This window comes from Cervus elaphus, chromosome 3 (genome assembly GCF_910594005.1).
Source record: "Cervus elaphus chromosome 3, mCerEla1.1, whole genome shotgun sequence".
In the NCBI taxonomy this organism is placed as follows: Eukaryota; Metazoa; Chordata; class Mammalia; order Artiodactyla; family Cervidae; genus Cervus; species Cervus elaphus.
The window spans coordinates 41,230,356-41,246,343 of NC_057817.1; the positions used below are offsets into that span (position 1 = coordinate 41,230,356).

The 15,988-nt window shown below is 35.4% G+C and overlaps 1 protein-coding gene across 1 annotated transcript in view; it reads left to right on the forward strand.

Annotated features, from left to right (window-relative positions):
- Positions 1–15,988, forward strand: part of CPNE8 (copine 8) — a 260,899-nt gene that overhangs the window by 200,400 nt on the left and 44,511 nt on the right. The window contains exons 14-15 of the mRNA XM_043887094.1: positions 5,002–5,048; positions 15,802–15,983. Coding sequence (XP_043743029.1) covers positions 5,002–5,048; positions 15,802–15,983 — 229 coding nt within the window. The remainder of the gene's footprint in view (positions 1–5,001; positions 5,049–15,801; positions 15,984–15,988) is intronic.

Genomic DNA, 15,988 nt, shown 5'->3' on the forward strand with positions numbered 1-15,988 from the left:
CCAAGGGCAGGCTGTGAAAGGGTGGGAAGTTATCACTGACATTGCTTAGAACTGTTAAGAGTATGGGCTTCCCAGGTGGTGCTATTGGTAAAGAACCTACCTGTCAATGCAGGAGACCAGAAGTCATGGGTTCGATCCTTGGGTCGGGAAGATCGGGAGAAGGACATGGCAACCCACTTCAGTATTCTTGCCTGGAAAATCCGATGGACAGAGGAGCCTGATGTGTTGCAGTCCATTGGGTTGTAAAGAGTTCACCATGACTGAAGCAACTTTTCATGCACATGTATGTTAAGAGTATCGTGATATTAAGATGTAGTCTGTATATTAGCAGATTACATTATTGTTTTAAAGTTATCTGCAGATGGTGTACCTTTTACTGCCTACACCCCTCGGGGTTCATTATACCGGTTGTGATATACCACTTACCACCTCTATGGGAAGAATTAATTGAAAAAGAAATACCTATATGTTAATGTAATGGGAGAACTGTCTCTTCTGACTCAACAGAGGAAGGGATTAATATGAATAAGGAAAGGATAACATGGATTGCTCAAGCGATTTGTCATCCACATGCAGAACATTTGTTATGTTCCAGTACTTCAGGATTTTATTTCTAATAACCAGATAACTTCTTCAGAGCAGCTATTACCTGTCTATCATATGAGAAAATTGAAATTCGGAGATGTGGTAATTTTGCAAATGAGTTACAACTCCAGTCTGTAACATAAAAGTTCATAGGTTTTCTGCTAGGCATCATTCATCTCTTCAGCAACTACCTCATTTCAAATGAGATACTAGGGAGTTCCTTGGTGGTCTAGTGGTTAGGATTCAATGCTTTCACTGCTTGGGCCTGGATTCAATCCCTTTTGGGAAACTAAAAGTCTGCCAGCCACAGCATGACCACAAATAAAATAAAAATGGGATTCTTTCGGATAGTGTTTCTATTTTTGGTTAGGTGTAATATGACTTATTTTGTTTGTTTTAATGATGTCGTTTATGAGATATTTTCTAAACTCGATTTGCGAAAAGGTTGGCCATCTTACATATCTTCTTTGATAAAGAGTTCTTGAACTACAGGATTATGAGTTTATCTGCTTGCAAAGTTGTATTTTGGAACACTTTATTTTTGTTAAAAATAACACTGAAATCAAGCTTCAAAGTCTGGAGAGTGTACAAAAGTTTGTTAATTTATGAAAGGTAAATTTAATAAGGACAAAAATATTAGCATAAGCAGTTCAGGAATCATATCACTTGTCTCCAGTTTCTTTTTATTCTTACTTTTGACATTTCATTGATCCCACAGAAATCCAAAATTTTAGGAAGGAAAATAAAGTCATAATAAAAGCTTATAATTACTTCCTGGAGGGCAATTTTGTTTAAAGAAGTACCCAGATGACATCTTCTAACAAAATTAGATCAATTATAGCTCTGTTTTGGGTTGAGTAGATCAGGACCTTAGAAGCCAGTGTGAAGAAAAGGAAATCTGACATAGGAGGATCAGGTTCTAGAAAAAACCTGAAATTCTAGTAGATCCAGAAATTTGATAAACTGCACACACTTCAGTTTTCAAAGAAATATGCTAAACTTGGATTCTAAAAAGCTAACTTCAATAAGGTGATAATAACCATAACAATTCTTAAGTGCCTGCTATAAAGGACAGGTCCTTTTCTTGTCCTTACAGCAACAATCCAAGAAAGTTTTTGTTACAAAGATCTTATTACAAAGGAGGTGTAGGGAAGCTAAACAGCTTTTCTAAGATCATATTTCAAGTAGGTGAAAGTATTTATATTTTAAGTTGCATTTTGTCTCTCAAAGCATGATCTTATTCTAGCAGATCTAACTTGTCAAGGGCAAATAATCCTGTCGGTATTTTAATGGGCCCAGGAAGCAGGAATTTTGAAAGTGAAAGTCACACAGTCGTGTCTGACTCTTTGCGACCCCATGGACTGTCCATGGAATGAGGGATGGGATGGGGAGGGAGGTGGGAGGGGGGTTCAGGATGGGGAACACATGAAAATCCATGGCTGATTCATGTCAATGTATGGCAAAAACCACTACAATATTGTAAAGTAATTAGCCTCCAACTAATAAAAATAAATGAAATAAATAAATAAAAGCAGGAAAAAAATAAAAAAGAATACTGGAGTGGGTAGACTTTCCCTTCTCCAGGGAATCGTCCCAACCAGACAGCGCTATATTTGTTATTCAGATAGTTGTCATTCAGGTAGTCAATCTGCTTTTAAGGAAGAGGGAAAAGGTAAGACAGAAAAGTTCAAAGTTTAGGCCATGGTGAGCTAGGCACAAGAAGGGTTAGGCTGGATAATAGTTCCTGAGGAAGTGAACCTAAGTTCAGGGCAGGTCCCAGAACCCAAGAGTGAACTTTAGTGCCTATCAATAAATCAAGGCAGAAGCATAGTCTTGGTACTGGCATGGCAAGAATGAAAATACTAGAGGTGTGTGGGCATCTCAACTTTATTTATGGGTTCTAGATTTCAACAGCTAGTTGGTATGCATCTGCCTTTGTCAAGATGATAAACTGCTGTGCTGTTTTGTTGTTGTTTTTAATTGTAGAAAGTTGAAGTGGAACTCTATGAGTTCGAAGATAGTTGCTTTGCTCCCATCTTCTCTTTTTCACTTAGCACAGTCCTTGACAATCAGAAGATGCTGAATAAATAATTGTAGATTTTTGGATGGAAAAATCCAAATGGCGTGATGATAAGTTAAAGGATCATCACAACTATGAAATGATTTATGAGCCATCATATTTTCCTTTCTGGTCAGAATACTGCTGATTCAAAACAATAAAGGAGTGAGATTCTTCCTGATACACAGAATGAGGCAAGGAAGTAATTGGATCTTGAAATCAACTAAACACCAAATGATTCTTTTTGCTTGTTGACTTCCTCTGTGGCACCATTATTATCAAATGGTCTTAGTTATCATTTAGTGCTAAATGCACTTATCTTTTATATTGTCTTGGAATGCCCCACCCTTCAAAGTTTCATAAGTACTCTTGGTACAGCCTGGCTGCCCTTCTCCCCCCTTTTTCTCTTCCTTTCTTTTTCCTTCCTTCCTCCCTGTCTCCCTCCCTTCCTCCCTCCTCCTCTCCCCTCCTTCTTTCTTTCCTTCCTTTCTTTTCATTTCTTTTTAAATTTTCTCTCCTTTTTTATATTTTTTGTTGTACCTAATCTACTTGGTTTTATAATTTAGTTTGTTTACCTAGCTAAACTTTTCAGTAAATACTTTCCTCTCTTTTTTTTATCCTTATGTACAGTATAGTTCTTTAGTTAGTAGCCTGTCTTTTCTTTGAAGTTTATGAATATGGTCTTGGAGGTTACATGTGAATTTGAATTCCAGAGCTTGCATTTATAACTTATGTGGAAAGTTAAGTGTTATAATGATTAATTTCCTCATCTGTAAAAAGAAGAGACAGACAGATAATATTTCATGTAGTTTTTCTGTCAGTCCTTGCTTTATTGTTACTTGCCAAGCACCTGCCCTCTGAGAGTTTTTAAACTTGGCTAATGTCAGCAACTGGGTTGTTGAAATTCAAACCCAGTTCATTCAGACTTGAAATCTAATAAACCCTTTCTAATACACTATACTATACTCTGTATTATAGTTACTTTCTCTGTAGCAGCAGAATGACAAGGCAACGTGCTGATGGTGACTGTTCTTTCCAATTCCTCAAAGGGATTTATTATCTAAAAATATTCTCCCAAATGTTTCACTGATTCTTTTTTAAATGTTTTATGTGTCTTAAACTGTTATGCTCCAAATTAGCCTATATTCTTAGCCTATAAACCTAATTTCTACTCTGAGAAAAAAATTACCATCTAGCTATAAAGAGGATCCATATTAGTTTTCGTTAATGTAAAGCACAAACTTATTTATTCCCTAGGGAGAAGAAGTGAACTTTTTTCAACAACTGAACAATACTAAGGATTTTTCAGGCTGAATTGTTATAGAAAGAAAGAAGTAGTATATTATACTTTATACTAACAAAACTACAAGGAACTCTATATTGTCACACCCGTCATCATCACCATCATCATTATCATCACCACCACCATTTAAACAAAAGCTCCAACTTTGATCTGTTAAATAAATTGTACAGTGTATCAAAAGTACTTGCTGTTAAATCACACATAGACTACATACTCATATTTTCAAATTATTTACTTTTTAAAAGTTATTTTGTAAATTATATTTGATGGCAGGTTTTCCCATATTATTGTCATTTATTTGTGCTTTATGCCTTCTTTGGTCAGAAAGAAATGGAATTACATATAGGAAGAGTCAGAGGTATATCCAAAAAGGTGAATTTTTACTGTGAATGCCAGTTCCTTGGTTCTAATCCAGCAAAGTAATTTTGGGTAATTACCATGTGCTAAAAATTTTAAGTATATATAACCAATCTCATCTGTGTAGATATTTGTATAATCTATAAATACACACATGAACACAAGAAAACTGTGAGCACTGAGGGGTAGATCAGTATTTGAAACACTTGAGTTATGAAAAAAGCAAAAAAAAAACCCTGTTTTTCAGGACTGCTAGAAAGAATTAGTTTAAGGAAAAATATTATTAGACATGATTTTAGCAATGCCATACTTTTAAGGGTATAATAATTTCCCATTGACTAAAGAATAGTCTTGAAAGTAAATTAATAATAAATGTTGACATTGGATACTGGCAAATTATTGTTTAGTTTGACTTCATTATGAGCTCCTCACTTAATTATTGTGCTCTCAAACAGGATCTATATTTATTCCTGATGCTTTATTTTGTATGTTATAGTTGCATGATTGTAAAAGTAGTTTGCCAAGTTCTTAGCTTATAAAACTGCCTAGCATACTATTCAGTGTGTGCTGTAACATAGTTGTAATTATACTATTTAAGAAAATTAATGATATTAAAAATATAGCCAAAATAGAAATCAAACTCCTTTTTATGAGGTTATTCAATTATTAATGACTCTTTTATTTATTTATATTTTAGCACACAAATCAATTTCACAGTGGCTATTGATTTTACTGCATCAAATGGTGAGTATTATGACTATCTTATAATAAGAATTATCATCTATTACATTAAAAATAAATATTTTCTTGAGGTTTAGATATTTTCTTTACACATATACATACTTCTGAAGTGCTTCATAAAAAATTCAGATAATTTTTCTTTTTTTAATGTTATAAAATAGTTTAAGACTATAAGAAATACAACAAAAGTGCATAATAGTCCCATCCAAATTTATTAACTATTGAAATACTGTCTCTTTTGTTTTACACATTTTTAAAAGGAAAACTTTAAATTTAGTTAAACTCATTGTGTATCCTTCCCTTTTTCTCCATACATAGCTATAATTCTGAAGCATGTCTAATTATAATCCTCATTTTTATAGTACTTTTTTGTACATTAATTTATATAAATGTAATTCAAGTACATGAACCTTGCTTTTCTTTTATTCAACTGTTTTTAATAATTACTCATGCTAGCACATTTATATTTAATTGATTCGGAGGGATCATCAACTAAATCCCATGCTGAGTGTAGAAAAGAAAGAGAAACTAGAAATCAAATTGCCAATATTCACTGGATTATAGAGAAAGCAAGGGAGTTTCAGGAAAACATCTATCTCTGTTTCATTGACTGTGCTAAAGCCTTTGACTTTATAGATCATGACATATTGGAAAGTTCTTAGAGAGATGGGAATACCAGACCATCTTACCCGTCTCCTGAGAAACCTGTATGTGGGTCAAGAAGCAAGAGTTAGAACCCCATATGGAAAAACTGATGGGTTCAAGATCAAGAAAGATGTACAACAGGGCTGTCTGCTGTCACCCTGTTTATTTAACCTATATGCTGAGCATATCATGAGAAATGTGGGCTGGATGAGTTACAAGCTGGAATCAAGATAGGCGGGAGAAACATCAACAACCTCAGACATATGGATGACACCACTGTAATGGTAGAAAGTGAAGAGGAACTAAAGAGCTGCTTGATGAGGGTGAAGGGGGAGAGTGAAAAAACTGACTTAAGACTAAATAGTTTAAAAACTAAGATCATAGCATCCCCCCCCCCCCATTACTCCATGGCAAATAGAAGGGCAAAAGGTGGAAGTAGTAACAGATTTCCTCTTCTTGGGTGCCAAAATCACTGCACATGGTTGACTGCAGCCATGAAATCGGATGATTGTTTCTCAGCAAGAAAGTGATAACAAGCCTACACAGTGTGTTGAAAAGCAGAGACATTACTCTGCCAACAAAGATTCATATAGTCAAGGCTATGGTCTTCCCAGTGGTCACATACAGTTGTGAGAGCTGGACCACAAAGAAGGAAGAATGCCAAAGAATTGATGCCTTCAAAATATGGTGCTAGAGAAGACTCCTGAAAGTCCCTTGGACAGCAAGGAGATCAAACCAGTCAATCTAAAGGGAGATCAACTCTAAATATTCACTGATGCTGATGCTGAAACTCCAGTATTTTGGTCATCTGATGGGAACAGAGGACTTGTTGGAAAAGTCCCTGATGCTGGGAAGATTGATGGCAGAAAGAGAAGAGAGTGTCAGAGAATGAGATGGCTGGACAGCATCACTGATGAAATGAACATGAACTTGGGCAAACTCTGGGAGAAGGTGAGGGACGGGGATGCCTGGCCTGCTGCAGTCCATGGGGTCACAAAGAGTTGGACACGACTGGGTGACTGAACAACAACATGGATAATTTGTATATCAAACATTGTAAGAAAGGAAAGACAGTGAGTGAACTTCCAATCTTATTTCAAAGTGATTTTATTTCAACAGTTATTATGTATCATAAAAAGAGAATATCATTATTTAACTTTTACCAAAAGTTGCTATCAGTTTATATATTTATCTCATTTTTTTCAAATCGGTTATTATGCTGTAACTCTCACATTAAATGCCCTTTTCTTCACATTTCTCTCACATTCACTCACGTTTCACAAAATAATTGAATTTTTAAGTAAGAAAGCATCTTAGAGGTCATTTACTACAGCCATCATTCTCTTAGGGCTTCTCTGGTGATTCATTCAGTAAAGAATCTGCCCCCAGTGCAAGAGACCACCTGCAATGCAGGAGACCCAGGTTCTATCCCTGGGTTAGGAAGATCACCTGGAGAAGGAAATGGCAACCCACTTCAGTATTCTTGCCTGGGTAACCCAATGGACAGAGGAGCATGGCAGGCTACAGTCCATAGGGTCTCAAGAGTTGGACATGACTTAATGACTACTACCACCATCACCCTCATGTACAAAGAAGGATATTCAGATCTAGTAAATCTTTTACTAATAAATTCTTTGCCTTATTAGCAGAGGTGAGGAAACCAAACTCTAATATAGCCTTTGACTACATGGTAAATTTATTCTTCAACATTGTGGCTTCAAGTTGATCATTTTTACACATGTGTTTTATTCAGTAAAATATGAAACATATATACCTAAAGTCCAACTGGATTAAAATGCTAGCTTTTGTTTACCAGTGAACATTAGCACAACAGCTAGAAGAACAAGATTGTATTCAATGGAGCAATACAAGCTACTGAAACTGTCTTAAGAAAATAGACAATCTGAAAAACCTATAATCGAGATTGAATTAGTAATTTAAAAACTATCCACAAAGTTTTTGTGGGCCCAGGTTTAGATAGCTTCACTGATGAACTCTATTTAAAGAGGAATCAATACAAATTCTTCACAAATAAGAGGAAGGAATATTCCTAATTCAATCCAAGAGGCATTACCTTGGTACCAAAACCAGATAAAAACATAAGAAAAATCAGAAAACAATACCTTTTATGGATATAACCATTCTCAGCAGTATACTAGTAAACTGAATCCAGCAGTATGCAAAAATAATTATATATCATGACCAATTAAAGTTTATCTCAGTAATGTAAGGTTGGCTTAATATTCAAAAGTCAAATAATGTAACACACCATACCAATCAAAGATAATGTAAAGTGCACATGGCCACCTCAAAGTTTGACATACTTTTATAATGTGTGTGTATGTGTGCATGTATGTGTGTGTGTGTGCTCAGTTGCTCAGTCATGTCTGACTCTTTGCAACCCCATGGACGATAACCCGCAAGGCTCCTCTGTCCATGGAATTTTTCAGGCAAGAATACTGAAACTGGTTGCCATTTCCTGCTCCAGGGGATCTTCCCGACCTGGAGATTGAACCCATGTCTCTTGCATCTCCTGCATTGGCAGATGGATTCTTAAGTGCTGTGCCAAATAAAAACATATAAACTGAGATAGAAAGTGACTTGTTAACCTTATGAAGGGAAAATATGAAAAATCTATAGCAAACATCATTCTTAAGAGTGAAATCTGGATGCTTTCACTTAAGATGAGGAAAAGAACAAGGATGTGAGCTCTCTCTTCTTCTATTTTACATTGTACTGGAGGCCAGGGCAATTAGGCAAGAAAAAAATAAAAGATATCCGGATTGGAAAGGAAGAAGTAAAATTATTTTTATTTGCAGATGACATAATCTTGTATGTAACACATACAAAATCCTAAGGAATCCACTAAAAATCAATTAGAATAAATGAGGTTAGCAAGATTGAAGGATGAATGATCAATATAAAAAAATCAGTTCTTTTTCTATACACTTCTAATGAACAATCTGAAAATGAAATTAAGGAAACAATTCCATTTTCTAATAATATCAAAAGGAATACAGTACTTAGAAATAAATTTAACAAAAGATTCTTTACTGTCTGAGTTACCAGCATAGTGAGTGCAAAATTTACACCCTGAAATTATATGCTGAAAAACTTTGAAAGAAATTAAGCATGAAAATAAGCTGAAAAACATGCCATGTTCATTGATTAGGAAATTCAACATTGTTAAGATGGCAATATTTTCCACAGAGATTATCAGATTCACTGTAATCTCTATCAGAATCTGAAAGATTCTTCAAATTTTTAAAAGAAGTGGATAACTGACCCAGAAATTCATATGGAATTTAAAGAGATTCAGAAGAACCAAAGCAGATTTGGAAGGAATAAAAAAGAATAAAGCAGGAAGATTCATACTCCTCACTTTCAAAACTTATAATAGCAATTTCAAGGCAGTGTGGAGCTGGCATAAAAATATTAATAGATACATAGATCAATGAAATAGAATTGAGATTCCAAAAATAAACCCATGCATATTAAGTTAACTGATTTTGAGAAGAGTACCAAGACAATTCAATAGGAGGAAGAATATTGTCTTCAGCAAATGGTACTGGCACAACTGAATGCCCATATGCAAAAAACAAAAAAAAAAAAAAGAGGTTGGACCCTAGCATCATATAAAACACTAATAGAAAATAGATCAAGAATCTAAATGTAAAGTTTAAAAATTTAAAGCTATTAAAAGAAACCAGAGATATATTGTCATGATCTTGGATTTGACAATTGATTCTTAGACATGACACCAAACACATGAGCAACAGAGAAAAAAATAAATAAATTGAGCTCCATCAAAGCTAAAACTATTTTATGCTCCATGAAGCATAATTAGCAAAGTCGAAAGACAAACCCCAGAATGAAATAAAATGTTAGCAAATCAGATATCTCATAGAGAGTTTGTATCTAGAAAATATAAAGAACTCTTACAAATAAAAAAAGACAAATAGTGCAATTAAAAATGATATTCCAGGTATTCAAAAGAGCTATATAAATGACCAGTAAGCCCATGAAATGGTACTTGGCAGCTTATGTATCAGGAAATGCAAATCAAAATCATAATGAGATACAATTGGGTTGGCCAAAATGTTCATTCTTTTTTTTGTTTTGTTTTTCCTGTTAGATGGCTCTAATAGAGTTTAGTTGTCTTTAACTTCATTTGAAACAATTTTGTTAGATTGAATTGTAGCAGCTGTCATATCAGTGTGCATTTTTAAAAAATCAAGATTGGTGGATTTTTGTGTGCCATTTGAACTGAAGATGGAAGAAAAAAGCAATATTTTCAGCATATCTTGCTTTATTATTAATGTTTCAAGAAAAGTAAAAATGCAACTGAAACACAAAAATAAGACAGAGAGAGATTTGTACAATTTATAAAGAATGTGCTGTGATTAAACAAACATGTCAAAAGTGGTTTGCAAAGTTTCATGCTGGAGATTTCTTACTGGACGATACTCCACAGTCTGGTAGACTACTTGAAACTGATGACAATGACATCAAAACTTTAATTGAGAACAATCAATGTTATACCACATCGAAGATAAACAACATACTCAACATTTCCAAATCAAGCTTTGAAAATCATTTGTACCAGTTTGGTTATGTTCATCACTTTGATCTTTGAGTTCCATATAAGTTATGCAAAAACAAAACCTTCTTGATCATATTTCTGCATGTGATTCTCTACTTAAATATCATGAAACCATTCCACTTTTAGACCAAATTGTGACAGGTGATGAAAAGTGGACATGCTAGAATAATGTGAAATGTAAGAAATCATGGGAAAAGTTACGTGAAGCACCATCAACCACATCAAAGGCTGGCCTTAATCCAAAGAAAGTAATGTTGTGTATATGGTGGGATATACCATAGGGAGCCCACTATTATGAACATCTTCTGGAAAGCCAAATTAATTAACTCGTTGGGTTAATTGCAAAAGTATCGCTCCCAATTAGAGCAACTGATAGCAGCACTTAATGAAAAGCATCTAGAATTAGTCAACAGAAAACACATACTCTTCCATCAGGATACTGCAAGACCACATGTCTCTTTGATGACAACACAAAAACTGTTACAGTTTGGCTGGGAAGTGCTGATTCATCCCCCATATTCACCAGACATTTCACTTCCCATTATCCATTTATTTCAGTCTTTACAAAATTACCTTCATGGAAGAAATGTCAATTTCCTGGAAGACTGTAAAAGGCACCTGAAACAGCTCTTTGCTTAAATGATAAAAAAAAAAAATTGGGAGAAGATGAAATTATGAAGTTGTCTGGAAAATGACATAAGGTCATGGAACAAAACAAGGAATATGTTTCTCAATAAAGTTCCTGGTGAAAATGAAAGATGTGTATTTTATTTTATTTTTTGTGATTTATTTATTTTTTAGTTGAAGGATAATTGCTTTACAGAACTTTGTTGTTTTCTGTGAAACCTCAACATGAATCAGCCATATGTATACATATAGCCCCTCCCTTCTGAACCTCCCTCCCATCTCCCTCCCCATCCCACCCCTCTAGGTTGATACAGAGCCCCTGTTTGAGTTTCCTGAGCCAGACAGCAAATTCCCATTGGCTGTCTACTTTACATATGGTAATATAAGTTTCCATGTTACTCTTTGTATTTTATTTTTACTTAGAAAAACTGAAGAAACTTTCTGGCCAACCTAATATTTCATACCCACTAGGATGACTATAATCCAAAAGTCAGAAAACAGCAAGTGTTGGCAAATATGTGAAGCAATCGGAACCCACCCTCACATACTGCTGATGAGAATGTAAAATAGTCCAGCCACTTTGGAAAACTCTATGGCAGTTCTCCAGTTGTTACACATAGTTACCATATGAACTAGCAATTCCACTCTTGTATATATATACAAGTGAGATGAAAACATAAGTCCACACAAAAATTCACACATGAATGTTTCAGTCAGTCAGTTCTGTCACTCAGTCGTGTCCGACTCTTTGCAACCCCATGAATCGCAGCACGCCAGGCCTCCCTGTCTATCACCAACTCCCAGAGTCTACCCAAGCCCGTGTCCATCGAGTCGGTGATGCCATCCAGCCATCTCATCCTCTGTCGTCTCCTCCTCCTCCTGCCCCCAATCCCTCCCAGCATTAGGGTCTTTTCCAATGAGTCAACTCTTCGCATGAGGTGGCCAAAGTATTGGAGTTTCAGCTTCAACATCAGTCCTTCCAATGAACACCCAGGACTGATCTCCTTTAGGATGGACTGGTTGGATCTCTTTGTAGTCCAAGGGACTCTCAAGAGTCTTCTCCAACACCGCAGTTCAAAAGCATCAATTCTTCGGCGCTCAGCTTTCTTCACAGCCCAACTCTCACATCCATACATGACCACTGGAAAAACCATAGCCTTGACTATATGGACCTTTGTTGGCAAAGTAATATCTCTGCTTTTAAATATGCTATCTAGGTTTATAGCAGCATAATAGCCAAAATGTGGAAACAACCCAAATGTCCATAAACTGATAAACCCGTTTGAAAATGTGGTATATTCATACAATGGGATACTATTCAGCAATAAACAGAAAAGAAATATGGCACACTAAAACATGTTACAACACAGATGAACCTTGAAATCACTGTACTAAGTGAAACCTAGCTACAAAAGACCACATGGTATGTGATTCTATTCATAGAAAATGTCCAGAATAGGTAAATTAAAGAGACAGAAAGTAGATTAGTCATTGTTTAATTCTGAGCTGGATAGAATAATAAGGGAATGATAGTAAATAGGTACATTTTTTTGAGGTGATGAACATGCTCTAAAATTGACTGTTGATGCTTGTGCATATTTGTAAATATACTTAAAATCATTGAATTGTGCATTCTAAATGGGTTAATTATAAGCTATGTAAATTACATCTCAATAAATTTTTAAAAAGAGCTTGGTGGTTGTTTAGTCGCTAAGTCGTGTCTGACTCTTGTCACCCCATGGACAATAGCCTGCTAGGCTCCTCTGTCCATGGGATTCTCCAGGCAAGAATACTGGAGTGGGTTGCTATTTCCTTCTCCAGTTAAAAGAGCTTATTCAAGTGTTATTTTTTTATGAAGGTATAGTGACCTCTAAAACAAAATCATATATGTTTGATAATATTCATGGTTTAAAATATTACAAAATTTTAAACAAAGAGTTATAACTAACAGTAAGAGCTATGAAATATACCTAGATTCTTCTAGTTTGACCAATTATTACAGTGTAATTCAGGCAAGTTACTTAATCTGAAAGTTATTTGATATGAAAAACAAGTGTAATAGACTTGTTGAAAGGGACTAAGTGAAACATGAAGTAAGTTCATACATGTTATAATAGCATGTATGTTATGTTCTATGCTATTCTTATTATTGTTATTAGCTGATAAGTCAATGTTATTAACTTACTACAAGTCCACATTTCCATGTGCATTGCTGCTGATATGGAGGTGGTACAACTATGGTCCCAGTTTCAAGAAGTTGCCAAATTCTGTGGTGCAGAACGCAAAAGCATAAGAGTGTAAGAGGAAAGACAATAAAGGCTGGAATAAATAAGGAAGGTCATCTCATGCATGTGAGACAAAAACTGTAGGAGGAGAAAGTGAATTTCAGGATTGGGTGGCAAACTGAGTGGTAGAGATGGAAAGAAAGATAGTATTAGTGATATAGTGAAGAGATTGGTCTGGGTGAAGATGCTAGAAAGAGATAGGGAACATCTTTGAATGGGTACAAATGGGCTCTGCCAGGCATGATAGGCCAAAGTGTTTAGATATGCTGGGGTACTAGTAGTGCTTTTAAGTTGTGGTTCTCTTAGAGAAATAGAATTAGTTGTGTATTGCAACTGTTGGGTAACAACTCATATTTGAGAGTTGGGTTAAATGATCCCTTAGGCAAGTAGAGGCATTATTTATCTGTGGTTCCAGTAGGACTTTGAACAAGAAACAAAAATCTCTGCTTTAAAAAGGGCTGTCAAAAATTGCACCAGGTAAGTTAAACAGACAAGGAAGACTGTTGAGGATTTTTGCAGTAGAGACCAAAGCTACAGCAGTGGAAGAAAGAAATTGAACTCTTCTCCAAAACAAAAGATGAAAGAGTTTATAAGTGCTGTTGTGAGCTAGTGGAAAGGTATTGAGAAATACTGGAGGCGAAATTAGTCTGTATGATTAGGCCATCTGTGTTTACTGCATGCTCAGTCACAACCAGCTCTTTGCGACCGTTTGGACGGTAGTCTGCCAGGTTCTCTGTCCATGGGATTTTTCAGGCAAGAATTCTGGAATCGGTTGCCATATGCTCCTCCAGGGGATTTTTCTGACCCAAGGATCCAGGGATCGAACCCCAGTCTCCTAGTTTCTTGCGTTGCAGGCAGATTCCTTACCACTAAGCCATGGGGAAGCCTTCTGTGTTTATTAATTGGCAGCTATTGAAGTTAGGCTCCTACCGTCCCATAGAGACTAAGCAACAGAGGTGATATTTTTCTTGATTATTACATTTCAAAGGAATGACTCCCAGGTCCCTGAGAAAGACATTCCTGAATTGTAGAAGATTTATACTTCAAAGGAACACAGAAAGAATTCACAATTCCAGGTTTTCTAAAGTAACTGCTCTAAGAAATAAGAGGTCAAGGGCCTATAATCAGGAGAAACCATTCTAAAGTTAGTCAAGCTGAAGGAAACATTAGGGCCCATCTTGATCATAACACCCTTTTTAAAAAAAATTTTGTCATGTGGCCCTTGAATGCTGATAATCCTTGTAAATATATATGCATTTACACGATGTATTATCTTTAAACCAAAAATGTTCTGGGTATTGTTATATGCATTATAAACTAAAGGGAGATCTTTACTTTGTTTCTCTCTGGAACCCAAGTGCTTATTATAACTTTTTCCTTAACAAAAGAGAACTATGCTTTGCGGGTTTCCTTCATTGGGCAATGTTTTAATGTAGAAGTGAGCTTTATGAACTGCTACAAGTCCTATTTAATTTCCATTTTCACTTAAGAAACTAAAGGGACCTTCAGGCTGCCTTTGTGCTGGTAATTAGGGCAACTGAATCTGAATCTCTGTGTTTGAGTTGTGGTGCATATATTGCTTTCTTTGTCAAGTTCATCTTTATTCAAGTGAGACATCCTACATTTGTGGGTGACTCAGACAATAATAACAGCAGTAGTTAAATTTTACATTTCTATTTTTTAGTCACGAAGTCCTGTCTGACTCTTTGAGCCCCCATGTGCTGTAGCCCACCAGGCTTCTCTGTCCATGGAATTTTCCAGGCAAGAATCCTGGAATGGGTTGCCATTTCCTTCTCTTACATTTCTATGGTGCTTTATAATTTTTAATCACTTTCACACATATAATCTTAGTTTGCCTTCTCAGTAAACACTGTAGTAGGATTTCTAACAGGAATTTTATAGTTAGTTGTCCTACAGATGGAAAGACTTGACTTTGGGCCTTTTTACTCCTAACTTAATGTCTAGTTAGAAACTGAATAATTTTTCAGATTCAAATTTTCAGCATAAATTTGAAAATCACCATGTTCTTCTCTTTTCAAGTGATTAAATTGGGATAGGTCTCACATATTCAATTTATATTTGTGATACAGCTTTAAGGAGGCTCATAATTGTTGAAGCTTATTAATATCAATTGGGTCCTTTGATTATAGGCATAAGGAGTCAAGCTAAAGGCACATAGTTTGTTTGTTTTAAATAAAGATTACAGTAAAATATGATCAACAAAATTATTTTTGTGCTTCTGGGGCTAAAACTGAAGAATAGCCTATGGCGTTGACAATGAGAAATAATTTTTGAAAAAAGTCTGAATATCTTTGGGGAATTTTCTACATGTCTGATCTAATTTAATAAATATCTCTATGTCATTGTGGGTCCAAAAGAAACTATTGGGTTGGCCAAAGGTCTGCTTGGATTTTCCCATAAAATGTTATGTAAAAACCTGAATGAACTTTTTGGCCAACCCAATATTTAACACATTATGAATATAGGCAGAAAAACATATTATTGATATTTCAATCTGAAATAGATATCAAGAAAAATGTCTAAAAATTATACCTCTAGCTTGATCTCTCATGTTTTAATTTTTTTTCTGTCATAGGCAACCCTGCCCAGCCCACTTCTCTCCACTACATGAATCCTTATCAATTGAATGCCTATGGTATGGCGCTGAAAGCAGTGGGAGAAATTGTTCAAGATTATGACAGTGATAAAATGTTCCCCGCTTTAGGTTTTGGTGCAAAACTGCCTCCAGATGGAAGGATATCTCATGAGTTTGCTTTGGTAAG